The sequence below is a fragment of the Fonsecaea pedrosoi genome (assembly GCF_000835455.1).
Source record: "Fonsecaea pedrosoi CBS 271.37 unplaced genomic scaffold supercont1.9, whole genome shotgun sequence".
NCBI lineage: Eukaryota > Fungi > Ascomycota > Eurotiomycetes > Chaetothyriales > Herpotrichiellaceae > Fonsecaea > Fonsecaea pedrosoi.
Window position 1 is genome coordinate 905,246 of NW_013550607.1, and position 27,884 is coordinate 933,129.

Here is a 27,884-nt window from a genome sequence, read left to right on the forward strand (position 1 = left end):
CTCTTCTGCCACAGCATCGAGATCGGGATCAAAAGCTACAATGTACCCAGTCATGTGCAGCAACAAACAAGTCCAGATCCGCTACAAGCATCTAGCTAAGGCTGCGCAGGGCTCAACCACTGTTTGCTCACCGGATCCAGGCACTCATTCTCGGCCTTGCGCCACTCTTCCCGCACGATCCTCTCCCTCTCCGCAGACCGCGGCGTGATCTTTGCCTGGAACTCTTCGGGCATGCACACGAACCCCTGGGTCAGCCTGTCCTGGTCCGGGAGGAGCTTGTTCCCGTCGGCGTCCACGACCGGCGCGACGGCGAACGCCCACAGGATCCGCGAGATGCCGAGGAACAGGCTACGCTCGGCGACGTGCATGCCGGGACAGATGCGCCGGCCGGCCCCGAAGGTGAAGACGTCGCGCTTGCCGGCGTCGGCGTTGGCGGCCGAGTCGTACAGACTCTGCGTGTCGTGCATGTACCGCTCGGGAACGAACTGGCGTGGGTTGGGGTGGCGGTTGTGGTCCATGTGGATGGCCCAGACGTTGTTCATGACTCCCGCACCCTTGGGTATGAGGTACCCCATGTATTCGTCGTCTTTGGTCACGGCATGTGGCACCGCCCCCAGGATGGTGGTCGGCATCCACCGGAGTGTCTCCTTCATGCACGCACGCACATATTGCAGTTTCGACTCATCGTCCATGGTCGGGAGACGGTCGCCGACAGCCTTGTCAATCTCCTCTTGCGCCTTCTTCTGCGCTTCCGGGTACAGGAGCATGGCCTGGATGAAGCCATACAGTGTGCTTGAAGTGGTGTCCGAGCCTGCTTCCAGGAGTGTCCCGGATATGTATGCCGCTTGGTCGTCACTGAACCCCTCGGCCTTCTGGGCCTCGGCCATGCCCACGCAGAAGCACGGCTTTATCGTCCCGTTCTTGATGTCCTCCTTCGCGTTGAGCCAGTGTCTCAGGTACAGGGTCTTCTCGTGCTTGTGCAGCGTCTTGGCTTTCTTCTGCGTTGGGAGCAGGAAGTCGGGCAGGCTTCGCAGGATAGGGTAGAAGTCGATCAGTCCCGCAGCACCGGTCTGGTTGATCTCGGCGAATTCGGAGAAGCCTTGGAAGAGCTGCTTCATGTTGGCGTCTTCGTATGTGGGCGTCCTCCACCCAAAGACCATGGTGGTCGTCAACGCGTTCGAATACCTCCTGATGTGCTTGAGAAAGTCGTCGGGCTGCTCCAGGAGCTGGTACAGCATCTGTTTGTTCTCGAGCATTTGGTACGGGATGTAGGATTTGGATGTGTTGACGTTGAGCAGGCCGTGGATCATTTTACGGAACTGACAAGCGGTGAGTCAATGTATATGCTTTCAGGACAATCACCTGCCACTTACGCCTCTCCATACTGGCCCGTATCTCTTGACAAGCAGTTAGCAACGGTTCGAGCATCCAAGACGATTGGTTCAACGCACCATCATCAGCAACCTCAAGCCTCCACTGCACAATGTCTGGCCGATATACATGTCCAGCCTGTCCGAGTATATGCCGCTTCGTCTGTCAAGAAGCTCCTTCACGGCTTCGTCGCTCGATAGTATGATCAATACTTGCGTGCCGAGCATCAAGCTGTAGATCGGACCATATTCGCGCGCCCACTTCTCGAACTGTAAGTGTGCATCCCGGGTTGGCATCTAGAGACCGCAAGCGAGTCGGTTAGATTCTGGCAATTCCACTGGCGAAGTAACTCCAAGTACCTGGTGAAGATTGCCCAACAGTGGCAGCGTAGGAGGGCCGGGAGGGTAGCCCTTTGGCCTTCGACCTATGGATAGTAGACGCATGGCGCCGACTATCAGGGCCGCCACAGCCAGCAGAAAGTACATGCCCGGCATGATGTCTGGAGCCTGAAAGAATATCCAGCACAGTGAGAGACTAAGTTGCGTGTTATGACCGACGGCCAGGGACTGTGCGACTTAACTATAAATCCTCCCATTGAGGAAGATGTATGTTGGTCACCCATACCCTTTTAGATGGACTTCTATTGGTCCATGCTAATCGTGTAATCGAATCCCGATCGGGATCCGCTAAGTGCGGAGGTGGGATGCCCAGGGACAAGCCAGAGTTGCGGGGGTGGGGGTGGGATGAAGACATACAACTAGTCAGAACAAGTTGTCATGTGCGAAGCTGGCGGGAGCAGAAGAGACTTCGAGCATTCTCGGGTTCTCTGGACTTTGTGATGCTCTCTACGGTTGATTCTGTACCTTCGCAGCAACCCTACACAAGCTAGCCACAGTCTTTCCCCGGGAAGAACTTCGGTGGTTGATGTGGAAATGTCCCTCTCTTTGCGAGCCTGAGATATCCAGCGTGGTGTTTGTAATTGAAATATCCGCACCTACCGTGATGGCATTGTGTCAAGATGGAGATGAGCCTGTGTGGAATAGAAGGCTAGTCTCCCAGATCGTGTAGCTCTGAGTCCACGGCGGCCGGTCCTTGTTCCTGGTCGCGAGTCCTGGGTCTCGCGGGAGTGGCTGGATGGAACAGGGGATGTGATCTCGAGAACCGTAACACCCAGTACCGCCATCCATCCACCCCTTGTCTACCACATGCCGTCACTGCCAACTTCATTTCATGGCCGATTCGTGGCAGTCTAATAAGGAGTGTCCGTGTAGTCTTGCACAAAGCTGCACCAGTCATGTGGGCCTGTTCGATAAAAAAGCTCAAGAGACATATGAATCCGAAGAGAGTCATTGCCGCCCAGAATCCGATCCAGTTGATATTGGTGTAGTTCCCATCTCGAAAGAGGATCCTCCCACACAGAGACCACCTCTTGAGAAATCCCTCCAGTACTTTGGGGTTGTCGAAAAAGATGGAATATTCATTCAGATGGAACCTCGCCCCGTGGCGCACTGTGAGAATAGCGCTGAGAATGGTTTTTCTGAACCATGTTTCGACCTCAATGACCCACTGCTCTCTGTTGTCGTCGAGGACGGTGAACATGTATGGTCTGATACCGATCTGTTTTAAAGGCATCATCCCATGCCATTCAGTCAGCTCGGCGAGGTAAGTGAATACCGAGAAGAAGGATGGTAGAAGTCTCAACAAGGCAATCACTTCTGCAAGAGAATCGACACTCAGACCGGGATATTTCACTATTTTGTATGCTTGCGTCGCCCCTCGATCCCACGGCGTGCAGACTCCAGACCCTATCACGCAGTACTGGGAAGTCTCGAAGCAAGCCAGTGCTGTGGCTTCACGGTCTGCGTAGTAGTGGTCGGTCTGATTCGACCAGTCCATGTTGTGAGCAGCAAAGAAGGGGTCATCGACGGGACCCAAGTATTGTGTGGCTCCAGCTCGGTATACGATGAGGTACGCCAGTCCGTCATCTCGCTGGATGCTTTTGTGTAGTGTTTCTGGGTCGACCATGACACCCTCGTAACCAGCCCAGCGCCTAGGCAGTACTGTAAGGTCGTAGGGACTATGCTCCCGCGCCATGCGAAGGCCCGAACTCTGGTTGGACACGATGTTGGGCCCGTTCATGGTGTTTAACGGCATGGTAAAGTTTGGCCATATAACTTTTCCGTTGGGAAGATCGAAATTTCTGGTAGATATCCAGGTCTCAATTGGCGTATCTCTTGAGAAGAGAAGAAAGGGAGTGAGATCAACCGGCGCGCAAGTGAGCCGGTGGTTGAATGAAATCTGTGCTTTGGAATTGACCCCCAATTGGCGTGCAGTCACATTGCTATGGGTGATCTGGAATGGACGTGTCTGGTTGTGGCAGATGTTTCCATGGAATGGGCAATAGTCCAAACGCTTCTTGGTCACCACCGGCTGTTCGAGATAAAACGGAGCGTCACAGCCACCATCCAAACGATCCAGGCACTGTGAGAAGATGGCCTCTGACTTGGGCGAGATAGAAGTAAGAGTGAACAGGTTGGCTAACTTGTCCGACTTCAAACAACTGTCAGTAGCCTTTGACCTCACTACTGGGGTTTCTGCAGATCCGAAGGAGAGCAGCCATGGTATAACAACGCCCAGTGTGACGAAAATTGCCACGTTAAACAGTGCAATGATACCAAACCAAGGCGAAGTCGCTGGCTCGTCGGTTCCCGACTCTTGCTCTTGCTCTGGCTCGGGCGCTGACTGAGGAGTGCGCCTTCGCAGCATCGAGACCCTCTTTCTCCACAGGTTGGAGATGCCACTTTTAGCGAATGGGAGAACTTCGGCAATTGCTTTGCCTTGTGAAAGATGTAGCAAGGGTTCGGGAGAGGATTCATCAGGAAGCCTGACGGGCCGGACTTGGGTCCGGGTGAGAATGACATAGCGATAGATGACCCAAGCGCGTGTCTGTGTAACGGCAATGAAAAGCGCGATGCCAGCCAGGATCAATAGGGCATTTGAGTCCGTGACAGTCCAGATCCACTTCCGAAGGGCTGGTTCGTCATATCTCTCCCAAACCCCCTCATACGCATACCCAGCAAGTTCATTGTACTCTCCGTCTGAATCTTTGAGTAGCATCGTTGTGGAATCCAGAGAAGCTGCTGGATATTGGGAAGCTCGTGTTCCGAACTTCGACGCGGCGCGGCCATGGGGCGCAAAGCTGACTTATAAGGTATTGTCATGATACCTCGCCGAGAAACGAGGCTCGTGGTGGATGTGTCCGGAAGCAATGAATAGCTGTGCCTCACTAGGCTTCCTGGCGGGCTATGCCGTGACTCATCAGGGGCAGTGTCACCCAGAGTGTGTCTGCAGCCTTTGGCTAGCCATCTCGTATTCATGCACGGTGAGGCACTGAGGCTGATTCTTGGCTCTTGGGTGTCGACTAATCAGGTTCGCAAGGCAGAGAGCTGGCAGAGAGGGCTAAGCGAGAGAGCAAGTGGCAGACATTCAGCTAGTCGCTTGACACCAGGACTTGACAGAGGACCAAAAGGGAAGATGTGTCCGTTAATTGCCACACCAGAAAACGAATACGGTCCGGACTTGGAGATTGGTGGTGTGGAAGCAACCCATCTCCTCAAAGAAAGTCAGAAATCTTGGTAATAGTAATGCTGCGACCTGCTATCAAGCATATTGAAAGACTGATACCTCACACCTACCTTTCAAAGAGATGAGAATCCGTCATAGCAGGAGAAGGCAAGGTCGATCCTCGCACGCCTGATATTTGAGGCCAAGGCGAGGGACTCGGCCCCTCAGCTGGAGGTTCGGCCCGATGGGAAATGGACCCGTTTGGGAAGGCTCTGACGCTGCCCTATAATTGGAATAAAGCGGCACCTCTGGCGTTCCTAATGCAGACTTACCATGATGACGTAAATTTTCTATCGCTCTGGTGCAGCCTTACAGCCTTGTCGACCCTCAATCACATCCGCTTGAGGACCAGAAGAACTCTTGTCATTTGTCCAGGGCTTTATATCTTGGGAAACTCTTGCTCTGTAGCTGCTACTTGTAGCAAATCACCTCGCCATGCCGGCTGGAACAGCGCTGACTAGATCCCACGGTTCTTTCACCTCTGCCTTCCTTCATCCTTTTCCCCTGGTTGGGCCCCCAATCACCTCCACCCATGTAGCAATCCACTTTCCCCTCAGATATATACACTCAAGAACCCCTTGGGGAAATCCATCAACGACTTACTCCACGGCTTGCCACTTGCGCACGACTCCGGGTCGTACCCTGCCTGGGTGAAGATCTTCTGGATCTGGCGCCGGCGAATTCCTGTGTTTGAACCCTCGAACAGGGGCAGGCAGAGAGCGTCGTTCATCATCAGCCCGTACGGCTGCGATGTCGCGTATGCGGTCACGCCGACGGCCTGCATGGCCTCGAGCACGCACTGGATGGCGTTCTCAGAGCCCCAGACCTTGGCCTGGTACGCCATTTCAGCCTCGCCGGTCGTCTCGAGGTAGTGGCACGCTTTCCAGGTGAGGTAGCGGGTAGTCTCCTCTCGCATCTTCATGCTGATGAGGAAGTCTGCGACCGACTGGTAGTTGATGGTCGGGACATTGCCTCCGCGCTTCTCGGTGGTGACGATCTTGTGCGTGTGTGCGAAGCAGCTCCGCATCAGGCCCGCGGACCCTGCGCCCACCAGGGCTGCCGATTCGGTGAAGGCCGCCACGTTGACCATTGCCCCCTTACCCGGCGGCGCGAGGATGTTCTTGACGGGGACGCGGAAGTTGGTGAACTTGGTGCGCGGGCCCGAATGTGCGCGGAACCCGTGTGTCTCAATGTCGTAGAGCACTTCGAAGGCGCCTTTGTTCTTGTCGTCTTCAAAGTCGGCGCGGGTCAGCACCACCATGGACAGAGTCTCCTTGGGGTCTCCCTTGTCGCCAAAACGGCACAGCAACGTCAAGATCTCAGGGCCCTTGAAGTCCCATCCTGCGCTGTTGGAGGCGAACTGCTTGCCGCCGTTGATGACGACCTCGTCGCCCTCGACCGTGGCCAGAGTCTGCACCCCCAACCCACCCTCGTTCTGAAGGTAGTTGGCGCTGCCTCCCGGCTCGGTGAAGCCCAGAGCTGCCAGCGCGTCCCCCTTGCAGTCAATGAAGGGGGCCAGGAACCGTTTCTTCTGCTCGGCGTTGCCGTACATGAAGATCGGGGCCAGGCCCAACCCCGTCACGAGCCAGGTGATGGGAAAGCTGGAGTCGGCGGCGAAGAACTCCTCAGTGATTAGGGCCAAGTCAACCAGGCTCTTGCGCGACCCACCGTCGCTCTCGGGAATCTGGATCTTGATCCATCCCTCGGCCACGCACTTGGCGTACGCTTCGCGGGTGGCCCGAAAACGCTCCTCCTGCGTGGGCAGTTTCAGATACGCTTCGCGCGTGGGGACCAGGACCTCCTGGGCAAACTTCCGTGCGTCGGCCTTGAGTTTCTCCTGGTACGGTGATAGGGTGAAGTCGATCGCCATGGTGGGATCGATTTGTTCAGATGGTAAGGTGTCTGTGTGGATGCGACACGACTAGATGGATAGGGAGGGAGGGAGGAGACGTGGATATATCAGACGTGGATATAGATATAAATATAAATATAGATACCTTCCACTACAAAGGTAAGACCGATCGGTGGCCCTCGATCAGAAAGAGATTGTCTGTCAGAGTGACTTTGAAGTCTTTGGATATCTTTGATGAAACATTGCCGGACAAATCCTCCTTTATATACACATCATGGTGTTCTTGGTGCTGTTTGCCCTCGCACATCCTTCTCCTCCATACACCATACACACACACAGACACACATACCAAGTTCTATCAAACCAGGAATCAAAAATACTCTGATATCGCACAGCCTTCAAGCGAGACCCGCACTGCTATTCAGGGTCTTATCTGAGTTTGAAGTCCTCGCACTCAGGAGCCAAGTAAGGCCCTCTGTGTAAAGTATTCGTTTGGGTCGGGCGCTTTGAACAATGCATCCTGCTCGTCCTAACCAGACATGATTGTCATTGCTCGTTGACTCGGCAGATCATCCCCTTGATTGCCCTCCTCGGCACGGAATCAAATTGCGGATCCGCACGCTGGTTGGTTGACGGGTTGCATTATTACGGGGATTGTCGTGGAAAGCTACCTAGACAGAAGAACTAGGCTAGGGATTGGGACAATAGAGAGGAAATGCATTGATAAGGGAATACGTATGTCCCCGGGACGCCTGGCGTATATGCTCTCGACATTGATATTACCAGGAATGGATCACTCGTACTCCCCCCTCTCGGTTCAAAGACATTAACCCTGTATCTACCGCGACGCGCCTTACTCCCTTGTCCTATTTGTCAGAGTACAAAGCGTCTCTCGCTTCCATCTTTGATTGGGTGTGATATCTCTTGTCTACTGGTCTTCCCTAGCGTCAAGCTCACGCTAAATTAATTAATGTGGCTTCTGTTTCGGTTTGCCGGCACCGTTATCATTGAACCTCCTCTGGGCCTTTTGTTTTATGTCTGGGTTATGCGCTGATCGGTACACAGCATACTCAGAGACATTGTGTTACTGGAAAATTAGGTCTGACACGGCTCCCGCTAGCAGAACATACCTAACTCGCCATACATCTACTCCGTATCTCTTCCTAAAATTGATATCCGCGACTGGGCCGTGAGTAGCACAGCCACCAAACCCAAAATGGAGGGGCAAGACTCAATCCTCGTCTCGATGTGTCGATGCTCTCCTCTATATTTGACCAATCAGTTGATACATTTACAGATTTCCGAGGAGATGAGCTGCTTCTGCGTGGAGTCTCTGCATCGTTCCATACCAGACGACGGAAGCCGATTCTTCATCGAGCACTCCCATTCCGTATACTCGACCTTGGTCGCCTATGTCCGAACCGTTGATCAAGCTGGTTGTTCTCTTCAGCACCAGCAACCTCGACTCCAACTCTTATCTCGATTCCCCAATTTGGTCGACAGACAGATCGTCGCCGTGCTGGCGCGTGTCCTGTCGCACCCGCGGAGATGCAGTGAGGTGATCAACAATCAACCCCGTGGGTTTCGGAAGCTGTGATATCCCAGCCCACGTGCTCCACTCATATCAAGTTGCCGGAGACTGCGCTCAATGGTCGAACCAGTGGTTGGTGGGCCTGTCTAGCAGGAACGAGCCTACTGACTGTCCTCCGAATGCTTTCCTTCGGTCCGTCCTCATCAACGGAAAATGTAACTGGTCAAGCCTGAGGGGATGGATTGATCTCCGATCCATCTTTCCATCAGCGTCAGCCTTGTTCACCTAGGCGCTTCGACTCCTGGCGCTTCCAGACTGCTAACCTCATCTGGTATCGTGGGCCGAGGCTCTCTTAACAGCCTATCAATCACTGAAATGAAAGCAGACGACAACTGCTTCTTCAGATTCCGGCAATTCAATGCTAATAGGCCGTCAGTTCGGCCGAAAATCGAGGTGTCCGATATTGGACATTACCATATGGCGAGCCGAGATAAGAGAAGTGTTGATTTGTATCTCCGCTTGCGAGTCTCTGGGATGAAGCATTCGACAGTCTGCAACCTCTATCGGCCTGCATATAATCTGTCTGTGGACAGCGCTCTTCGAATATGGTGGCTGCTTTCCCCACGATCGCGAACTCATCTGTTGCCTCATGAGGCAAGACCGTCTCGGTATCACGCTGGCTCCGGCTCCAGGTCCAGGCACTCTACCGCCATGTCGGAACTGCGACTAGTTTCTCGTCCCTTTCCCTGCATCCTCTGTGTTGGAGAAGCAGTACTACATGTATCAATGAAATCTCCCCACGCCCTTGTTGGTTTAGTGGGCATTAGTCGCAATGATACAACCTCAAAGAAGGAATAATTGTGGAGTCTTCCAGTCTCCAGTCGAAACTTCTTTTGGACAACTCAAGCAATTAACGTGATAGAGGAAAACCGGCTGCCTCTATCTGCTGCTGGCACGATTCTCGATCTGGCCGAAGCATTTCCCAATGAGGTATGTTGGCAGCGAGCTGCGCTTGTTGGCACGGAATGGTTTCGACCACCGCAATTCTCGGTTAGTCCCTCTATTATAAGACTGCGATCCACATTTTGCAGGAATTGAGTCTCTTCAATCTCAACGAGGGACGCTAGCGATTTCCATGATCACTCAAGTATATCCGCGGACGTCGCTGTTGTCTTTCTGAATACGAAGACTTGACAATCACACTTATCTTTGTCCGTCTCAGAATACCCAGTTCTTCGACCGCTCTGGAACCTCTTATCTGCCAGCTCAGTTATCGAAAATCGTCGATAGGCTAGTATGACTATCAGGCTCTCAGTTGATAGTCGACTATCAACAAGGTGTATGCAGTGATCGGAAAAGGGGGAGATACCTGGCTGAGCTCAGCCCGTCCCCCCTGGGCAAGACATGACAGCCTCCCAGCCAATATATCAAGTCACACGACGGCAGAATCTGACACACACTCTCTCGATAGATGCAGATTGCGAAGAGTTCATAGAGACCAACCACCATCAACCACACCCCCAATCAGACGAGACGCAATGGAGAAAGAGACGCCAGACCAGATGACTCGCATTGCCCGCGAGATCTCCATGTCGCCGTCGACATATGAAAAGATCTACCTCTCGCCACCGAACAGCGACACTCGAGAGCTGCGCAAGGCCTTTGCCAATCCGACTCCTTTGTAAGTGTTCTTGCCAACAGCCAGCCACTTTAAGCCCTGGTCTCTTTATATGCCGCCCTCTTTTCTCTTCGAGGAGGACTAATGCGTCGACTTTAGATGTCTTCTAGGCTTCATAATGAGCCTAGGACCCTTGTCCTGCGATCTTATGGGCTGGAGAGGCGCTGGGGCCAATGGATCCTCGTCAATCGGTGTTTTCTTCTTCATGGGCGGACTTCTGATGATTATCGGCGGAGTCGGCGAGTTCATCTTGGGCAATAGCTACCCGTTCATTGTCTTTTGCGGCTTTGGTGCGTGATAATTTCGGGTCTCTTGGTCCCTTCTTGGGCCTTCTGCCCAATTGTTTCTTGTGGCACTTCATACCTTTCGAGAACAAGACCAATGTTATGGTCGTGTACTGACGCGCAACCTTGTACAGGTGGATGGTGGTTGAGCTTCGGAGCAACACTGAAACCTTCCTTCGGAGCGTACGGAAACTACTCGCCAGATCCCACGGATCCTGCTGCTGGGTTGTCTACCACAGGTTTTCTTGCTGGTTTCGGTATGTCCTCCTACCGCGAAGACGGGGTTAGTCCCTTTTTCACATGGAGAGTCTTTGAAGAACATATCAGACTGACATTCGGGGTTCTGTACCTAGGATTTTTCCTCCTCTTCATGGCCCTCTTCTGCTTGGTCTGCCTCATCTGTTCTCTGAAGCTGAACATCTGTCTGGTCATCATCCACAGTACCCTGGTCATTTGCTTCTGCCTGCTCACAGGTTCGTTTTGGCATTCAGCGGAAGCAGGAACAGAAGTCGCGTCGAAGTTACTGATCGTGAGTCCTACCTTCCTATCGTTGGCAATAGAAGGCAAGATGAGCTGATAGCGGATAAACAAATGATCTTACACACAGGCGGGTGGAGCATTTGGTTTCGTGTCAGCGGCGGCGGCAGGCTATCTCTTCCTGTCGCAGATGCTTTTGACCGTCGAATTTCCTGTTTCTCTTCCTGTGGGCGATTTGAGTTCGCTCTTTGCGCGTCATCAGAACCAAATCAAGGGAAAGGCACAAGGAGTGGATCCTTGAAGGCAGGCGCAGCCTCGACAGCTGGTTAGGAGGAGTTGACAGAAGCCCCAAGATTTTGTTGTCACGAGCTCTTAACTTGCCGATTGTGTATGCAATCTAGCTTAGCCCTCACTTCAGGTAGATCTTTGAACCGAACCACTGTCAAGCCGTCTGCGCCTGGAGCATATTATAGCCTTCGTGGAAAAGACTCCATTTGTAACTTCCGAGACGCTGGTGCGTTCCAATCAGGACTGTTATGCAATTCACAACACCACCCTTTGCTTCGATCATGAAGGGCGATCTTGTTGGCGCTTGATTCGCGCGTTATAGCTTCGGACTCCAGTTCTTGCATCTGTCTGTTCTGATTGTGAGCTTGAGCTTCTGGTTCTCTTCATCCAGGTCTTTCATCCTGAAACGCAGCCCGACATATTGGGATCGGAGCGAGGACGTAAGGAAGAGAGACCACGATGGCCCACAGAGTCGTCGTCACTCAGCTGCCTCAGAGGCGTCTGTATCGCGTTGAACTCTTTCTGAGGAACAAGCAGAGAGAGGAAAGGGGCCCTGGGTGTCGTAGAAGGAGGGCAGCCCATTCCCAAAAAAAAAGGAAGGTAGCGCCTTGTAGGGCCATGTGACCACAACAGAAGCACGGATGGTCAGGAAAAGTATACAGGGTACGCGAAAGCCTTGGGCGTCCTCTACTCATACCTACCTAGGCAGTATTCTTCTACAAATACTGAGTAGTATTCATAAATGGCTCCCGCTCCACTCTGCCTCGCACTGCTATGTTCGCACATTACCACGCCGCAGCATTCATAGATCAACCCCAGGACGTAGCTGAAGGCGAAATACGTTATGGAGCCTCAACTGTCATCATTCATTCTCAAATTCTCGCTAGGCCGTCGAGCTAAGAGGCTGTGCCGTCTCCCTTCCCGCAAAATATTCCTTGCCCTTTTCATTGTCGCCATCATCTGCTAGAGACTTAGATGACATAACGGAATAGCTTGTTCTCTTTATCCGTCAAGTCCAAGAACTCGACATTCGTGCCATGGCCGTCCGAAATTTCGCCCCTCTCGAGCATCCTCTGCCGTCGTTTGTTCTCCCAAGTATTGAGTACAAAGAAGCCGCACAAGACGAGCACGCTGACGATCCAAAGGACGAGGAGACTGATCTTGGCATGCTCGTAGAAAGGCGGATCACGAAATGTCTGGGGCCCGACAAGATACGCGACGCCGAGAATGAGGAAGACGATGGAGTTGAGCGTCGTTTTCTTGGTGGTACCGAGCACATTACTCGACAACATGGAAATGACGATAAACCAGGCTGTGGAGCAGCTACCGCTCATGAAGAAATAGGCAACCAACTGGCCATTTTTGCGATAAAAGTGGCCATGGTCGCCCAGGCCGATGAATAGGCTAGCGCCGAATAGAGAAAACAGGCCGGCCAGGATTGCGGCACCACTACGCTGGTGCGTCACGTCGGCAAGGAGGCCGAATCCCATATTGCAGATGACATTGATGGCACCCTGCGGAATGTTGAGGAGGAGCGTCTCCTTGACGGTGAAACCGAGGGACTTGATGATGATAGACTGGAGGAGCACGAGTCCGGCGGCGGGGATCTGGGACGAGAGAACAAAGACGACGTACATCCATGTCTAGCTTATGCGTCAGTACAGTGTATAAGAATAGGCAGGTCGGGGGGGATATGGAACGAACCCGGTAATCTGTGAATGCCTCGATAGCTTGGTAGCGCTTGTACTTGGTCGAGCCAACACCCTGATGGTTCTCTCGCAGCCGCTCCACGGCTAGAACTCGCTCCTCCTCAGAGAAGAACTTGGCTGTTACCACGCTGGTAGCCATGAACCAGAACATGCAGACACCATAGATGACGGAGACAATGCCAGTGACGACGGCTAGGATCTTCCAGCTGGAGAAGTTGGCGTCGGGATGCTTTGTTTCTCCTTCCACGCATCCAAAGGCAATCAATCCGCCAATCATAGTCGCAACACCGGTACAGCCAGACCAGATACCTGTCCTGCTGCCATGCTCGTATTTTCGATACCACGCGGCGGTGATGAGGGAGAACCCGCAGTTGATCGAGGCTTCGAGGGCACCAAGGAACGTTCGTTGAATCATGAGGCCAGTGAAGTTATGGCACGCGGCCATGCATGTGAGGACAACACCCCATGCCATGACACAGCACGCGATATACTTTGAAGGCGGGAAGACCTGGAACATGCGGTTGTGGACAGGAGCGAAGACGATGTACCCAGCATAGTAGATGGAGCCGAGCCAGGTGTACTGATTGGAGGTCAGGTTTGTTTCTTTTTGGAGACCCATGACACCAGCATAGGAGAGCCTTCGGCATTATATATCAGCTAACGCAGAGAATTTGGGTAGTGACATAGCATCTTACACTCCTTTGTCTAGATACTGCAACACGTAAAGACCGCACAGCCACGGCAGGACGTGCCAATCAATTTTCCGGAGCAGTCGCTTATTGGTCTTCTCGTCGATCTCCAGGGCCACGGCGCTGGCATAGGTGTAGGCACCATCCGCGCCCTTGATCTCTTTGACATGGCCAACATCGATGCCTAACTCTTCTGCGGCCTCCTGGATGCGGAGAGCAGGGTCTTCGTTCCCTGTCTTGTCCTCAACCGCAGTCGTTGTGGCTGGAAGTTCTTTTCCCATGGCGGACAGCGAGCGGGGTAGCTAAAATAGATACAGGAGGAGGTTACCAGCACAAATTTGCTATGTGTTAACGGTCAGGTTGCGGTACGAATGAGACGGGTGATACGCATCTTTATACCCTTTATCAGCAACAGTCTTGTCCCGAGGACATGACCCGGTAGTAGAAACCAAGAAACCCCGTCTTCCATGGTTTACTCGCATCATCTTTACTGCCAGATGCATGATATGATTCAGAAGTCGCTCAAGTCCTACTATTCAGAGTGCCACTGATAAGGACATCAAGATGTTGTAGAACCCCGGTGATCATTTCTCGAGTAAGATTGGTCAACCAGGGGTTTGGCCGTCCTCGGGGACGTCCAGATTCTCGGCAGAGACTATAGTACGCACAGTCCTTCCGTGTTGTCTGACTCCCAGTGTTGGAGTCTCCGTCTCTATCTCTTTCACTCTCGGCATATCCGACCAAAGTCTTCGGGAACGACAATTCGGGGAGTCCCGGCCCACCTTTGCTGGGCAGTTGAACCAGCAGCGGAAACGCAATTCGCAGTACTAAGCGGCCTGGCGAGAGATCGAGAGGATGAGAGGATGAGAGGATGAGTGGAGGGAATTCGGGAGGATGAAACGGAGTGACACGAGGAGGCTGATTCACCATCATGATAGGCGAGACAGCGGCGCCAAGAGGACGCGGGGGAAATGGGCAATCTTTATAGGCGGTCAACACTGTAGAAGCTTCTTGTGGCCTGCGCCACCACGGGAGATCGCCCCATTCTGCCCACTCTTATCCTCACGCTTCCACTCTATTGAGACGTTGATGACCGCTCTAGCGATCCCCCAACGCGCTCAGGTCCGCTCTGCGGCAGAACGCACTGCGGAATCGGCAAAGCCGTTGGCTGCTGAGATATAAACGCCATGGCTGTCCTGCCCTGGCAGAGACTATGCGTGCTTTGCGTGATCTTGCTCTCTGGTCTGAGCTCAGATACCCGTCGATATATCTCATTGATTCGCAAAGCCACCTCATCCCAATATCACAATGGGCTCTCTCGGGCATGAAGAAGTAGAGGTAAGCCACCAATGCCACACACCACACCCTAACGCCGCCGGTCCCTCGGCGCCTCTGACCGGCATTCACAGTACGTCCACTACCATGCAGGTGGGAAACGGGGTTCTCGCCCTGTTCTGCGAGGAGCGGCCGCGAAGAAGACGTTCGAGTCCATCCCGGTGATCGACATCTCGGGCATCTTCTCTGACTCTCTCGAGGAGCGCAAGAAGGTGGCGAAGGAGGTGGGCAAGGCTTGCCGGGATGTCGGATTCTTCTACGCCGAGAACCACAACATCCCAGACGAGGTTATTGACCAGACATTCGCCGCCGTCAAGCATTTCTTTGCGCTCTCGCACGAAGAGAAGATGGAGGTGCACATCCACAAATCCAAGGCGCTCCGCGGCTACGAACCGCTGTTTGAGACCAAGATGGAGGGCGCTGGCAAGGGAGGTTCGTCCATCGTCTTGCCAAACGTGTGCACCATCAGGCTAACAAAGATGTCGCGGCTTCAGACATGAAGGAGGCCTTCACCATGGGAGACGACGCCACGGAGCCCGAGTCCCAAGCGCCCAACAGCGGCGTCTCGACGGCGATTGAGCGCAGCAACTGCTGGCCGACGGCATATCCTGAGTTCCGGCCCATCATGTACCAGTACTTCCGCTCGGTCAGGGCGCTCTCCAAAAGGCTGATGCAGATCTTCGCTCTGGCACTTGATCTGCCCGAAGACTACTTCGATGCCGCCACATCATACCCCATGGGTGGCGTGCGCATCCTGCATTATCCGCCCCAGCCTGTTCCTGGCGCCTCCGATATTGGCCTTGGGGCGCATACCGACTACGACTTCTTCACCCTCGTCCTCCAGGAGTCGGTCGAGGCGTTGCAGGTCCTCAATGCCAATGGCATCTGGATTGATGCGCCGCCACGGCCGCGCAGCTATGTGGTCAATATCGGCGACTTCCTTAGCCGCATCACCAACGACAAGTTCAAGTCGACGGTGCACCGCGTCGTAAATAAGAGCGGGAAGGAGCGCTACTCGATGCCCTTCTTCTTTAGTCCCAACCGCGAGGCCACCCTCGCCACCGTGCCCACCTGCGTCGAGGAAGGCACCAAGTACGAAGAAGTCAACGCTGGCGAGTATTTTCGCGAGCGCCTCATCGCTGCCAGATACCAGCATCCTGCCGCAAAAGCGGCCCGAGCCATGCAGGTCGCTGCCACGGCGTGAAAGTTCTGAACCTGGTCTCTTCAGGGCCGAATGTAAACCAAAATGAAATTTACCATATATTATTAGCCTTTTCAGAGCAGCAGAATTCTCCCCTGTAGTTTTCTCGTCACTTGTAAACCATGTCAACCAAAGTTGCTCGCTATTCAGTAGAACTGGGAATCCTCTCGCCGACAGTTGGCGCTTAAGCATTGTTGCTCCTGTGGAAGATTCTGTTCGAGGCAGAATGCCGCTAGACCAAAAGGTGCCGCGGGGAAACATAGTGAAGCATCCACGTGACCTCCGGGTTGTGCCAAGACTTTACTGCAATGAAGACACCTCGACTTTGACTCCCTCCCTGCCGCTGAGTTCCCATTCCTTTGCCCTGTGCTCTGTTGTCCGCAGATTCCCAGCTGGTCATCTTGCGATCTCACCCACCAGTTTCTCCCATTGAAATCACGATGGCCTCAACCGACGACGCTTTAGAAACTTATACACACCTCCCGCTCCACATCGATCCCCAGACAAAACAAATCTCCGTCCTATCCTCAGACAAGGCGCTACAGGATGCGATCTCCAATATCAACAAGCTCCACACGTCCTTCAAGCCACTCGAGACCCCAAATAATATCCCGCCTCCTCCTCTTCCGGTCAACCCCAAACGATCAGGCCAGATCCAAAAATTACGAGAGTCTGCAGTGGCAGCGTCTCGCAAAGGCCAGCATGCAGATGCTATCCGCCTCCTCGGAGTTGGCATAGATATGGCTGCTGCACGACCAGGATGGGAACCTATGGGCCTGGCCAGAGAAGAGCTCGCTTTGATGTATCTCTCGCGTGCTGCTGCTAATGCTGACCTTCAAAATTGGGTGGAGGGTCTGAAAGATGCAGAGTGCAGCCTTGAATGCAAACGTGGCCCTGGCACCGGTCCCAATGGGGAGAAGGTCCCTGGCAATGCGAAAGCCTACATTGTGGGAGGACGATGTTTGATGGAGATGGGGCGATGGCAGGATGCGGTTGAGTGGTTGGGGAGAGCGATTGAGATTGAGGGCAAGGAAGGCGATGACGGCCGCGAACTCATGCGGCGGCTAATCGAAGCAAAGAGACACACTGGAAACAAGGATTGAATGGCCACGGCAGCTGAACCAGGTATTGATCGCTGCATAGCGCTAACTTGGGGACGTGAGATGTGAAGATGGGTCGATGCCCCCTGTTCTCAGCGAAACATCCCGACTCTATGGGAATCTTGCTCGCCACCACTCCGTCCAGTCCTGAATCCCGAAATACGACGGACCCCAATCCACATCTGAGGACCATTTATACTTTCGATCGTGGCGGCAGAATCGGATGCCAGAAAGGGTCTGCCATATTTTGCGATATACTCCTGTCTCTTCACCGCATGTGAGGAGCTGTCCTCGAGGGGTTGAACGACAACGGATCCCTCATGCCATACCCCAAGCTCGTTGCAGAGCTCGCGAGGCAAAGATAGAGCAGTATGGATGAGCTCGTTGAACGTTCCGCCTGTGTCCACCCTCGGTCAAACTTACACCCCAGATTGTTGAGGACAAGTGCACAGGCGTAGCATACCTGTGCAATGGGCTTCCCGTGGGTTCGGATGTATGGCAATCCAGAGACTATTCTTGATCCTGCGCACACCTTAGCGTTACTCTATGCATTGCCACGGAAAAGACGTCGCCATCCTCAAGTCACGGGAAGATTCGCAATGGTGGCAATGTCCTCATATTCAACGTCTGGAACGGAAACCCCTGGGCTGTATCTTCCAGGAGCTCTGATCTCTTCCACATGATTACTTCTCCTAGCAGGAATATCAAAAGCGAAAAGGAGTCAAGACTGCGCACTACCCAGCTGTCTCTAAGCAGGCCAGCTCCGCGAGATACGACTTGTTTCCATCATACTCTTTTCTATAGATCGCCTGCCAATGGCCATTATCGACTTATTCCATAGTCCACGAGCTGCACTTTCGAGTGAGGCCTTTGTCAATACTGTGCGCATCCCATCTCAAGACCCTTTTCGGCATATATAGCTATTCATTGGCTAAGAATCTCCTCACGCACAGGTATAGCATTTGGGTAGTGTAACTATGAGCCTTATAGTCAATTTTTATAGGGGGTATTCTTGTGGTACAAGCGGCGATCCACACGTCGATTTTCTCGAAGCCTGCGTATCACAATCGATAGATTCCCATAGCAACAACCATGTCTGCCCCCAAATTTTCTAAGAACATGTGTGAAAACAGCTCGGTGACCATCAGTTGCAGATTCATATACATGCGCACCAAAGAGCGGTCGTGCGGTGACGCTTGATGCTGTGATTTCAATTAATTACGAAACCCAATCCTAAATTTCTGGTGGAAACCCCCTCGTGAAATCCATGAAATCTGCTAGATAGGGGGTAACAGGATCAGCAGACATTATCAATCAATTCAGCACGGTCATGACGGAAAAGGAGCCGAATCGCGACAATTTTCTTGCGCGAATCACCACGATACTCGACCAATATGACCAGCACACGCACGACGTGGAAGAGATTCGAAAATACTTATTCCCCATTAATGCGGCAAAAGACGAACAAAGTCAACAGCAGCTCGACGCCGACTTGAAAGCCGAGTATCTCGCGGCTGTTCAAGCGAATGTCAAGGCACGGCGGTGCTACAAGGAGGCCGCTGAGTCTACCTCGTCACACACCCATGATACGGATCCATCTCCACGGCCAGCATCGGACAATGTGGCCTTCCTCGATCGACATTTCGACTTGTTGCGACTGAGGGAACAGAATGCCAAATTGACAGCTCTCAAAGCTGACGTGGATACCATCTTGTCATCATCCAACTGGCCAGCCCACGCACGGCGCACCACCGCACCTATCGATCCTGTGTTTGCACCACGTCGCCCCGAGCATGCTTCAGAGGGGGAACTTCCAATGTCTATCATGCAATCTCTCCAAGTTCTCGAAGTGGCCGTGGTTCGTGCTAGACACGAAGCTGCGCAACAGAAAACATTGCTTGACCATGCTAAATCCAGCATCCCCGAGCCCAGCAGTGCGTCAGACGAACAACACGTTGCCGCGATGTCTGTGGTGAGACAGATATTGACTACTTGGCTACAACAATCCCTGGACATATGTCAAGAAGGTCCTGATTTATCGAACGTTATGGATGCAGAAGATGTGCTGGAGACCGAAGAAGGGCTTGAACAGCAAATTAATATTATATACGAGCAGTATGTCGAGGCGCGGAGACAGCTTCTCTCCGCTGCAGCCAACTTAAGATCTCCTTTGCTCGAGAAAGAGTCAGCAACTTCAGTAAATGAGGAACCAGTGGAGAGACCATTCCAACCTCAAGCAATTGATCTCTTTGTGAATGCCATCGAAAGAGGTCTACTCCCAGCCATGCACCAGCAGAGAATGACGTATTCGCACCTGACATTTATGGACGACCAGCTGCAAAAAGATTCCTCTAGCACCGTCAATATGCTTGACCGACTCGGTGACGAGAGCCAACTCCTCCAAGCCTTTCCGATCCTAGCTCGCTCTGGACACTTTGTGCATGCCACATCCACGTTTGGAGACAAGCAGAAACAGGAAACTGAAGTGGACACGAAGGACGAAGTATCGAAACGACTTCAAGCGTGGACATTTGCAGCCGAGGCGGCGGATGTCGTTTCCTCGGGGACAGTTGAAAAGCACTTGAGGCAGGGAAAAGACGCCATGGATCAAGTGTGGAGAGGGTTGGCAGCGATCCAGCTCCTTGAAGAAACTCGGACATGAAGGGTTTATCAAGCCTCTGGGTATCAGATCCGTCTCCACCTATTATTGCTTCTCGTTTTGGGCATAGAAAAAGTTGGCTCCCACAACAGTCAAATCATTCTCCTTGGCCCAGTCCCGCACACCGTGTCTGGGCTTGTCATAACCCCAGTGCTTTCTGTCCGCAGGCGGTTTTAGGGTTGAGGTCTCGCCTTCTAATAAGACGAACACATAACGGTGGGCGCCAGTCTTTGGTGGTGGGCCCGGCGGTAGGTATTCCTCTAGCTCTCCGGGTTTGGCTTTCAGTCGTTGGAACACTGAGGGGGGCTCTGGTATAGGCGTGGTCAAGTTGGTGAGGATCCAGTGACACATTTCAGACCACTTTGGGTGGTCGCGAGATTTTGCATCAGGATCTGTCAAGATCAGGGTGAAGGTGGACTCTCTGCCTCGTGCTGACTGAGAGTTTATGGAATGAAAGGTGAAGATGGGTCGTTTCGATACGGAGTCGACGGGGATGTCGTTGCCCAGGAGAACAGTTTCGTGTGAATTTGGGTAGGTGATGTCGAGGGAGTAGGAGGGTTCAAAATCGTCGAGGACATCGCCAATGATATCGTGGTCAATTAGGACGTCTCTGAGGGTCGAAAAGGCTGAGTATGAGCCCTCGGTCGCAGGCTCCTGAGGCCTTGTCTCGGTGAAGGGAACTTGAATGTCACTGTCGATCGGGTGACTTGAGCCATGGTTTACAAACAGAAGGCCCGTGATGGCAATCGCAAGGCTAGACGTTGTACGCATGACTGTGGTAGTGGTGAGGCCAAAAACAATGGCAGGGTATCTGGGGATTTAGAACAACTTGAAGAGATGGGAAGGAGGTTGGTTGAATTATAAAGATCTGGAAAGCTCGTCCAGAGTACGGGGTACATGGCCTGTTGTCATGGTGCCATGTCGTAATATTGACCCCGCCTCATGCACTGATTCGGATGGATGCTCCATACCTAGCAGGAGTTGCGGCCATGGCATCGCTGAACTTGGTAGGTATCTGGCGGGCGCCGGGGGGGGGGACCCCAGCCACCTTAAGCCACCAAAATAGGCATCCCCGGACCATGATCCGCCGGCGTCGACGTCAGAGCCAGGCACCCACAGGTACCATTGGGATGTTTTTGGGCGAATCACATAACTTGCTAGTCTGACATGACAATTTCCCCGACTCACAGACCTCTTCAGTTGCAGTCACCCAACAATGTCATTGTCATTCTATCTACCCTTTTTGTATTTCGCGAAACCTGCTTTCCTAAGCGACCTGAGTGCCATGCTCTCATCCTGCGCCTGCAAACCCACATCGGGTCCTTGCAGCACCTGCAAAGTTGTGCTCCCCGTTTCCTCCTCCCCCCAACAGACGCCAGCAAGTAAACATGTGCCTGCAGGTGGCCATCTGATCAAAGACTCACCACAACCTCGCCGTGTTCCCACCTCTCTCCTATTCTTTTACGTCGTGGTGTTTCTCTGTTGCCACTTGTTGTTTTGGTTATCATCCTGAAACCCTAGCTATTTTCCTTGTATCCAACTTTTGTTCTCCGAAACACCTCTCCTAACCAGTTGCGACACGGTCATCGACAATGACCACGCTCGGCGATGACCTCCTCCGCACAGTTAACAAGCTCCAAGACCTCGTCTTCAACACGATAGGCAATGACTCCCTCGATCTCCCCCAGATAGTGGTGGTCGGTTCCCAGTCGTCGGGAAAGTCGTCTGTGCTGGAAAACATTGTTGGTCGGGATTTTCTTCCGCGTGGAAGTGGCATTGTCACTCGCCGGCCGCTGATATTGCAGCTTATCAACATCCCTCCTGAAGACGACGACTCAGATAACAACGGGAATGGCGATATACACATCCCCCATACAGCTGCCAGCGTGGCCGAACACGGGGAGTGGGCAGAGTTTCACCATATCCCAGGTCGCAAATTCACCGATTTTAACCAAGTCCGTGCTGAGATTGAGAACGAGACGGCGAGAATAGCGGGCAATAACAAGGGCATTAATCGACAACCCATCAACCTGAAGATCTTTTCTCCCCATGTCCTGAACCTCACCCTGGTGGATCTACCTGGCCTGACCAAAGTCCCCATTGGCGACCAGCCCTCCGACATCGAGAAGCAAACGCGAACCCTCATCTCCGAGTACATTGCCAAACCAAACAGCATCATCCTTGCCGTCTCTCCTGCCAATGTCGATATTGTCAATTCGGAAGCCTTGAAGCTCGCTCGGCATGTTGACCCCATGGGAAGAAGGACCATCGGCGTCCTGACAAAGTTGGACTTGATGGACCATGGTACAAACGCTTTGGATATCCTATCAGGCCGTGTTTATCCACTGAAACTTGGGTTTATTGGTGTTGTCAACCGGTCACAACAAGACATACAGACCAATAAACCCATGTCTGAAGCTCTCAGATCTGAGGCAGAATTTTTCAGACACCATCCCGCCTATCGGAACATGGCAACTCGATGCGGTACACAATATCTGGCCAAAACACTGAACACAACTCTCATGGGCCACATCCGTGATCGATTACCTGACATCAAGGCGCGGTTGAATACTTTGATGGGCCAGACACAGCAAGAACTGGCATCTTATGGGAGCAAGCAGTTTAGTGGCAAGGAACATCGCGGGTCGTTAATCCTTCAACTTATGACTCGCTTCGCCACATCATTCATCTCTTCCATTGACGGTACGTCGTCTGAAATATCAACCAAAGAGCTCTGTGGTGGTGCAAGGATATACTACATTTTCAACTCCGTCTTCGGCAACTCTCTAGAAACCATCGATCCTACACATAACCTCTCTGTCCTCGACATCCGAACCGCGATTCGAAACTCTACCGGACCGCGGCCGAGTCTTTTCGTTCCTGAGCTTGCCTTTGACCTCCTGGTGAAGCCACAAATCAAGTTGTTGGAGATCCCGAGTCAGCGATGTGTGGAGCTGGTCTATGAAGAGCTGATCAAGATATGCCATACATGCGGGTCCACGGAGCTGTCTAGATTTCCTAGATTGCAAGGCAAACTCATTGAGGTCGTCTCAGATCTGCTTCGAGAGCGACTTGGTCCATGCTCAAATTATGTCGAGTCACTTATTGCAATCCAACGCGCATACATCAATACCAACCACCCCAACTTTCTTGGAGCCGCTGCTGCAATGTCTTCTGTCATCGCGAGCAAGAACGAGAAGGACAAGAAGATTGCACAAGCCGAGGAGAGACGAAAACGAGAGAAGCAACGCATGAAGCAATTGGGCGTTAATGGCGCCGCCACACCAGATGAGGAAGATGCGGAACAAGAAGACAAATCTACCTCGCTACCAACCAGAAAACACCCGACACTGAGCCGGAGCATGTCACCCGCCGTAGCTCGTGAGCGTGAGAATGGCATCGGTAGCATATCCGCTGCTGCTGGCTCAGCAGGCGCTGCCAGAGATTCGTTCCTAAACTATTTCTTCGGAAAGGAAGGCGGATTACCAGGCGGTCCGCTACAGGGTAGTCCAGCAGTTGTTCCGTCGTCCGCCTCGGTGGCCCAAAGGCACGTCAGCCACAGTGTTGATCCGAGCTTCTCGCAGAGCATGCGTCGAATGGAGCGTGGAAGCTTTACAGATCGATCGCCTGCGTATCCGCCAGCGATGCATGACGACTATGCGCCGGGGTCTGAGTATGGCGACTCGAGCTTATTATTCGTACGTAAACCCGACCCGTCTCTCTGGTATTTCCCTCCATATCTTTTGCTAACATGAACATCATTTAGCCCGAACAAAATGCAGAACCTGTTCTGACGGAACGCGAAGCCCTCGAAACCGAACTGATCCGCCGTCTGATCTCCAGCTATTTCAACATCGTCCGCGAGACAATTGCCGATCAGGTGCCAAAAGCGATCATGCATTTGCTTGTCAACCACTCTAGAGATGAAGTGCAGAACCGCCTTGTCAGCGAACTATACAAAGAAGAGCTGTTCGGTGACTTGCTATATGAGGACGATGGGATCAAGAAGGAAAGAGAGAAGTGTGAAAAGTTGCTCGCGACCTATAAGGAGGCTGCGAAGATTGTTGGAGAGGTTCTGTAACTGGGGAGTACGTGAAGGAGGCATGGAAATGCAACAAATCCCGCAGAAATTGTGCGATGTTCGATATGGAGCCAGCTTTGTTGACGCATTCCGTTCTCTTCCTCGGTGCAGATAGAAGAGTCTCTCCTCGACGCGAGTTTTATGAACTCTCCCATGTTTATGTATCTATGTATCCAGCTCAGACTTTGGCTCCCCAATGCTGAGGAACTGGCCTGTAAAGTGATCATACCATTACTGTCATGCATACCAATGTCATGCTTTGGGAAAGGGATCGGAGGGAAACATTTCAGTTGCGTTGAACTTGAGCAATGGGAGTAGGCATACTGAATATATGATATGGCCATGGTGATGGCGTCCCGCAGTCACTAGAACTGTTTACACTAGTCCAGGAGAATTATCCAGTTTTCTGCGTTGCAATCTCCATCCTTTGCTCATTTTCAGCGTGAGTGCATACCTCATCGCCATGGAGCTACATAGGTGCGCAATTCTACCATTCAGCCTGCAGAGAACTTCGGCTCAGTCAATTGATCTGGTAGTGGTGGTGTAGAAGGTCTTCAAGGTCGCCCAGCGATCCAAGTCCCCAGCAACCAACCAAATAATCCATATGAAGACAAAGGTGCCATGGCTATAGATCCAGCCCCGGAGCTGGTGCCTTTCCTGCAAGGAGGCTGTCTGTGTACTAAGTAAAATTCCTCCAATCCCGGGGTGTCATAATCTCATATGCCGCGCAGCATTGGCTCGCCTGGCAAGATGCGGTGCTCGCGAACAAACCATTCCCGAGAAATTTTGTTCATATTATAGTCGAAGGGCCCGTCGAAACAGGGAAGACTGTCACGATGACTGGGAAGATCGGGCTAGAGGTCGTGTCGGGATCCGGGACCGGGGGTATTCCCGATCGGGACGGGCAGTTTGGATTCCTTGTCCTCTGGCTCGTTGTGAGCGTTGCGGTTGTTCCAGAAAACTGTGACTGCGTGACCAGGTTCGGTTGAGGTTCGGGCAGAGGTGGTGGTGCATTTGTGGATAACGCCGTGGTTGGGGGCAGCGTCTGGATCCGTGCCACCGTCACTATCGTCGTGTCTGTGCGCGGATTGGGAGCGGACGTATATGTATCGGTGACGTTGTTGGGGCTGGTGGATGTTCCGTTTGACAGGGCGACGGCAGGGCTAGTGACTCCGGTGGAAGGCTGCGTGCCGCTCGAACCATTATTGAGAGGCGATGTCTGCGAGTTCGGGAAACTGGTCTCATTGCCCCTGTCAAAGGGGTAAAATCTCGCCATGGGAGGGTGCCTGTTTCCTCTCTTGTACATCGGCTGAGACCGAGTGCCTTGTGTCGGCATTAGTATGATAGAGTTCGAAGTCGGGTCTCCTTCGACTTCTTCTGACGGCAGATCTTGTTGTCGCTTGCCGTGTGTTCCTCCATGTCTCACGAAACGAGCGTTGTTGGGCGCCGGCGCCGGCGCAGTCTGACTAGGCGATCGTGGTGAAGAGTCTTGTCTGATGGTGATTTTTGGTAATAATATCGAGTCGGCCACGGGCAGAGCTGAGGTTGAATTTGTATGCGCCAGGATCGCAGTCATGATGCCGAAGAAATATATTAATGTGAGATTCATTGTCCTTTCCCTCTCGCTCTTGTGGCCGGTTCAGGTTGGAGACTTGGACGCACACCACGAGAGCCGAGAGTTTGTCAATAGCACTGAACAAACGCACTGGTCCGTCCACTTTTATATGCTGTTGTTGTAGGGAGAAAACAGACACGTCCACTTACCTTGATTTTCCGTTACGCTTCTTGACCCAGGAAGAAAGAATAAGTCACCCATCATTGCCTTTAGGGGCCCCAAGCCACCAGCATCATCAGCACCACATCCGACAGCGCGTAGACGCAAGGGCCAGTGGTCACGACCTCATCACGCAACTTCTCGAACCATTGTACAAACACACCACCAAACAGACTCCCGCCGGCGCGCCCAGATCCAACCATCGACTTCCATACACGCGAGATCCTCTGCGAAGGCCCCACGCGTTGTGATGGGGATTCTGCGGGTTCAGCGCGTTTGGCTGGCTGCTGAGCAGGCCACGGGAGGGAATAAAAGCTTGTGGATGACTATAGCGAACCACGCAGGATGGGTTGAACCGGGGACAGATGCTGTGAATCAGTTGTTTGAACGGATGATTGGTGGCGAAAACAGTGGTTGAAACAATGTTGAAACACAGAAAGGGGGTTTGTGGGGGTTGGGACTTTGAATGTGCATCAGGGGCAAAGCTGGGGTCGGCGAGGCTGACGAGGCTGGCAGCCTGATCCCAGAGTACATGGATACAAGTCCTAAAACTACATCAGTTGTTGTTATGGCAGCCACAGACATTTGACTTCCTTTCTACATAATTATGCGAGCAACAAAGAGTAGATAAATCACATGGGCTAGAAGCCCTATTGCCAAAAACTTTGAGGTACAAGAAAACGCTCCAGTGCGCAACCCGGCGATGCTGGAGTTTGCCAGCATTGCCCTGTCTGGGCCGACCACTTAATAGTAACTCGTCCCACTACCATAATCCCGCTGCGTGCCAGGGAAAGCTCCTGCGGGCGCCGTTGTGCTATCTTCGTTCTCATCCGAGCTATTTGCGGCACCGAGTCCATCATCTTCGGGCGGCGCTCTCATTGACGCCAATTCATCTTCCTCCAAGGGTGCTGGCTTCCATCTTTCATCAATTGGCATATTCATCCCGCTAGGCAGTGTTGACAGCAGCGGTTTCCACTCCGGTATCAGCTGGACGTTAATCGTATCGTTCTGTTTGTTGAACTTTTGATCTAGGTACTCCACAATCCGACTTTCCTCGAGCTTACCGCCGTCCATCCCCCACGTTGAGCTACCCCTTTCGATCCGTTTGTCTTCTCGTTTTTCGATCCAGGACGTCTTCAGCTTGCCAAAGCCCGAAGACTTGGAGCCATCTTTCCCCACTTCGAGGCCTAGCTCATTCATTGCTGCTCTGAGCCATGCGATAGCCTTCCCTGTTTGGCCTGCATGTGTGTCCTCCTCTAGTGCCTGGAATCTGCATGCTTTCGCCCGCGAGGCGCGATGGATGCCATCACAGTATTCTAAGAGCTCTTTCGACGCCTTTTCGGTTTCGACCTTTAGAGCCACTGCAGCCGCAGAAGCATGCTCTGCCGCTCCGATACAAAGTCGAGTTAGCACTTGACCCCGAACTTTCTGAATTTGTGGAGCCCTAATCATCCACTCTTTATCGTCTTTGTTTCGTGATTGAATGAGCAGTGCAGGGTATGGATCTTCCTTCAGCACGCAAAGCAAGTTAAATTCCGCGTGGGTCAAGTGCTGCAAAGCTAATTGCACACTTGCGGATACGTCAACCGCAGCGGGCGGAAATGTGGGGGGACCATCGCTGGAAGAGTTTGCTCTCAGTAGAAGATAGGAATGGATTGCGTGTGCCGTCTTAAGGCACTTGGAAGCACTTTGGATCAGTGTTATGCGTTGCTCTGATGTCGGATTCACCGCAGCATAGAGCCCAAGGAGAGATTTTCTGGCTAATAGATTCTGAATGAGCGCTAGTGTGTGATGCACGAAGAAGAGCTCGTAGTCAAGTCCCTTGCCCTTGACCCGCTCATTCTCACGGCCTGGAATGGCGTTCAAGCTCAAGGTTGGTCGCCACTCAATCTCAGGTTCCTGTGCAAGTGCAATGTCCACGTCCTCGCCAGCCACAGGTTTGCCACAGAGCGCGACGTCGAGGGTGACGAGGTAGCGGATATAGCTTTGGACTGTAGAGGCAAGAGGCAACAGGTTCGTAGCCTGGTCTGCTGCTGACAGTCTCTTGTAGGCCTTTAGAGAAGCCCGGAGAACCGCCCTCCGAGATGTCGCTGCGGTGGGGAGGGACGGGTGAGTGGATGAGATAAGGCTGGCTTGAAAGGAGATGTGGGAGGTGGTAGAAAGCACAAATGGAAAGGGCATATTTGGTCACGCGTCTGCCAGCGACGAGAAATTCATGTCATTTGGAACAA

The 27,884-nt window shown here is 52.8% G+C and overlaps 12 protein-coding genes across 12 annotated transcripts; 5 read left to right on the plus strand and 7 right to left on the minus strand.

The window, feature by feature from the left end:
* Positions 1-95: 95 nt before the first annotated feature.
* On the minus strand, positions 96-1,865 carry Z517_12429 (uncharacterized protein; the record flags this gene model as incomplete). The annotated part of the gene is made up of 4 exons (XM_013422843.1): positions 96-1,319; positions 1,374-1,397; positions 1,452-1,667; positions 1,731-1,865. The coding sequence occupies 4 exons, from the start codon at positions 1,863-1,865 to the stop codon at positions 96-98; spliced, it is 1,599 nt and encodes a 532-aa protein (XP_013278297.1).
* A 553-nt stretch (positions 1,866-2,418) lies between these two features.
* Positions 2,419-4,488, minus strand: Z517_12430 (uncharacterized protein; the record flags this gene model as incomplete). Its single annotated transcript, XM_013422844.1, has 1 exon — positions 2,419-4,488. The coding sequence occupies one exon, from the start codon at positions 4,486-4,488 to the stop codon at positions 2,419-2,421; it is 2,070 nt and encodes a 689-aa protein (XP_013278298.1).
* Positions 4,489-5,548: 1,060 nt separating this feature from the next.
* On the minus strand, positions 5,549-6,865 carry Z517_12431 (uncharacterized protein; the record flags this gene model as incomplete). The annotated part of the gene is made up of 1 exon (XM_013422845.1): positions 5,549-6,865. One exon carries the CDS (start codon positions 6,863-6,865, stop codon positions 5,549-5,551), a length of 1,317 nt encoding a protein of 438 aa, XP_013278299.1.
* A 3,051-nt stretch (positions 6,866-9,916) lies between these two features.
* Positions 9,917-11,118, plus strand: Z517_12432 (uncharacterized protein; the record flags this gene model as incomplete). Its single annotated transcript, XM_013422846.1, has 5 exons — positions 9,917-10,059; positions 10,156-10,346; positions 10,475-10,597; positions 10,694-10,869; positions 10,948-11,118. 5 exons carry the CDS (start codon positions 9,917-9,919, stop codon positions 11,116-11,118), a joined length of 804 nt encoding a protein of 267 aa, XP_013278300.1.
* A 958-nt stretch (positions 11,119-12,076) lies between these two features.
* On the minus strand, positions 12,077-13,784 carry Z517_12433 (uncharacterized protein; the record flags this gene model as incomplete). The annotated part of the gene is made up of 3 exons (XM_013422847.1): positions 12,077-12,748; positions 12,810-13,452; positions 13,510-13,784. 3 exons carry the CDS (start codon positions 13,782-13,784, stop codon positions 12,077-12,079), a joined length of 1,590 nt encoding a protein of 529 aa, XP_013278301.1.
* Positions 13,785-14,811: 1,027 nt separating this feature from the next.
* Z517_12434 (uncharacterized protein) lies at positions 14,812-16,042 on the plus strand (the record flags this gene model as incomplete). Its single annotated transcript, XM_013422848.1, has 3 exons — positions 14,812-14,841; positions 14,913-15,270; positions 15,333-16,042. 3 exons carry the CDS (start codon positions 14,812-14,814, stop codon positions 16,040-16,042), a joined length of 1,098 nt encoding a protein of 365 aa, XP_013278302.1.
* A 437-nt stretch (positions 16,043-16,479) lies between these two features.
* Z517_12435 (uncharacterized protein) lies at positions 16,480-17,142 on the plus strand (the record flags this gene model as incomplete). Its single annotated transcript, XM_013422849.1, has 1 exon — positions 16,480-17,142. One exon carries the CDS (start codon positions 16,480-16,482, stop codon positions 17,140-17,142), a length of 663 nt encoding a protein of 220 aa, XP_013278303.1.
* Positions 17,143-18,469: 1,327 nt separating this feature from the next.
* Z517_12436 (uncharacterized protein) lies at positions 18,470-19,801 on the plus strand (the record flags this gene model as incomplete). The annotated part of the gene is made up of 1 exon (XM_013422850.1): positions 18,470-19,801. One exon carries the CDS (start codon positions 18,470-18,472, stop codon positions 19,799-19,801), a length of 1,332 nt encoding a protein of 443 aa, XP_013278304.1.
* Positions 19,802-19,843: 42 nt separating this feature from the next.
* Z517_12437 (uncharacterized protein) lies at positions 19,844-20,569 on the minus strand (the record flags this gene model as incomplete). Its single annotated transcript, XM_013422851.1, has 1 exon — positions 19,844-20,569. One exon carries the CDS (start codon positions 20,567-20,569, stop codon positions 19,844-19,846), a length of 726 nt encoding a protein of 241 aa, XP_013278305.1.
* An 821-nt stretch (positions 20,570-21,390) lies between these two features.
* Positions 21,391-23,879, plus strand: Z517_12438 (uncharacterized protein; the record flags this gene model as incomplete). The annotated part of the gene is made up of 2 exons (XM_013422852.1): positions 21,391-23,496; positions 23,565-23,879. The coding sequence occupies 2 exons, from the start codon at positions 21,391-21,393 to the stop codon at positions 23,877-23,879; spliced, it is 2,421 nt and encodes an 806-aa protein (XP_013278306.1).
* A 790-nt stretch (positions 23,880-24,669) lies between these two features.
* On the minus strand, positions 24,670-25,455 carry Z517_12439 (uncharacterized protein; the record flags this gene model as incomplete). The annotated part of the gene is made up of 1 exon (XM_013422853.1): positions 24,670-25,455. One exon carries the CDS (start codon positions 25,453-25,455, stop codon positions 24,670-24,672), a length of 786 nt encoding a protein of 261 aa, XP_013278307.1.
* Positions 25,456-26,397: 942 nt separating this feature from the next.
* On the minus strand, positions 26,398-27,834 carry Z517_12440 (uncharacterized protein; the record flags this gene model as incomplete). The annotated part of the gene is made up of 1 exon (XM_013422854.1): positions 26,398-27,834. The coding sequence occupies one exon, from the start codon at positions 27,832-27,834 to the stop codon at positions 26,398-26,400; it is 1,437 nt and encodes a 478-aa protein (XP_013278308.1).
* Positions 27,835-27,884: the final 50 nt, after the last annotated feature.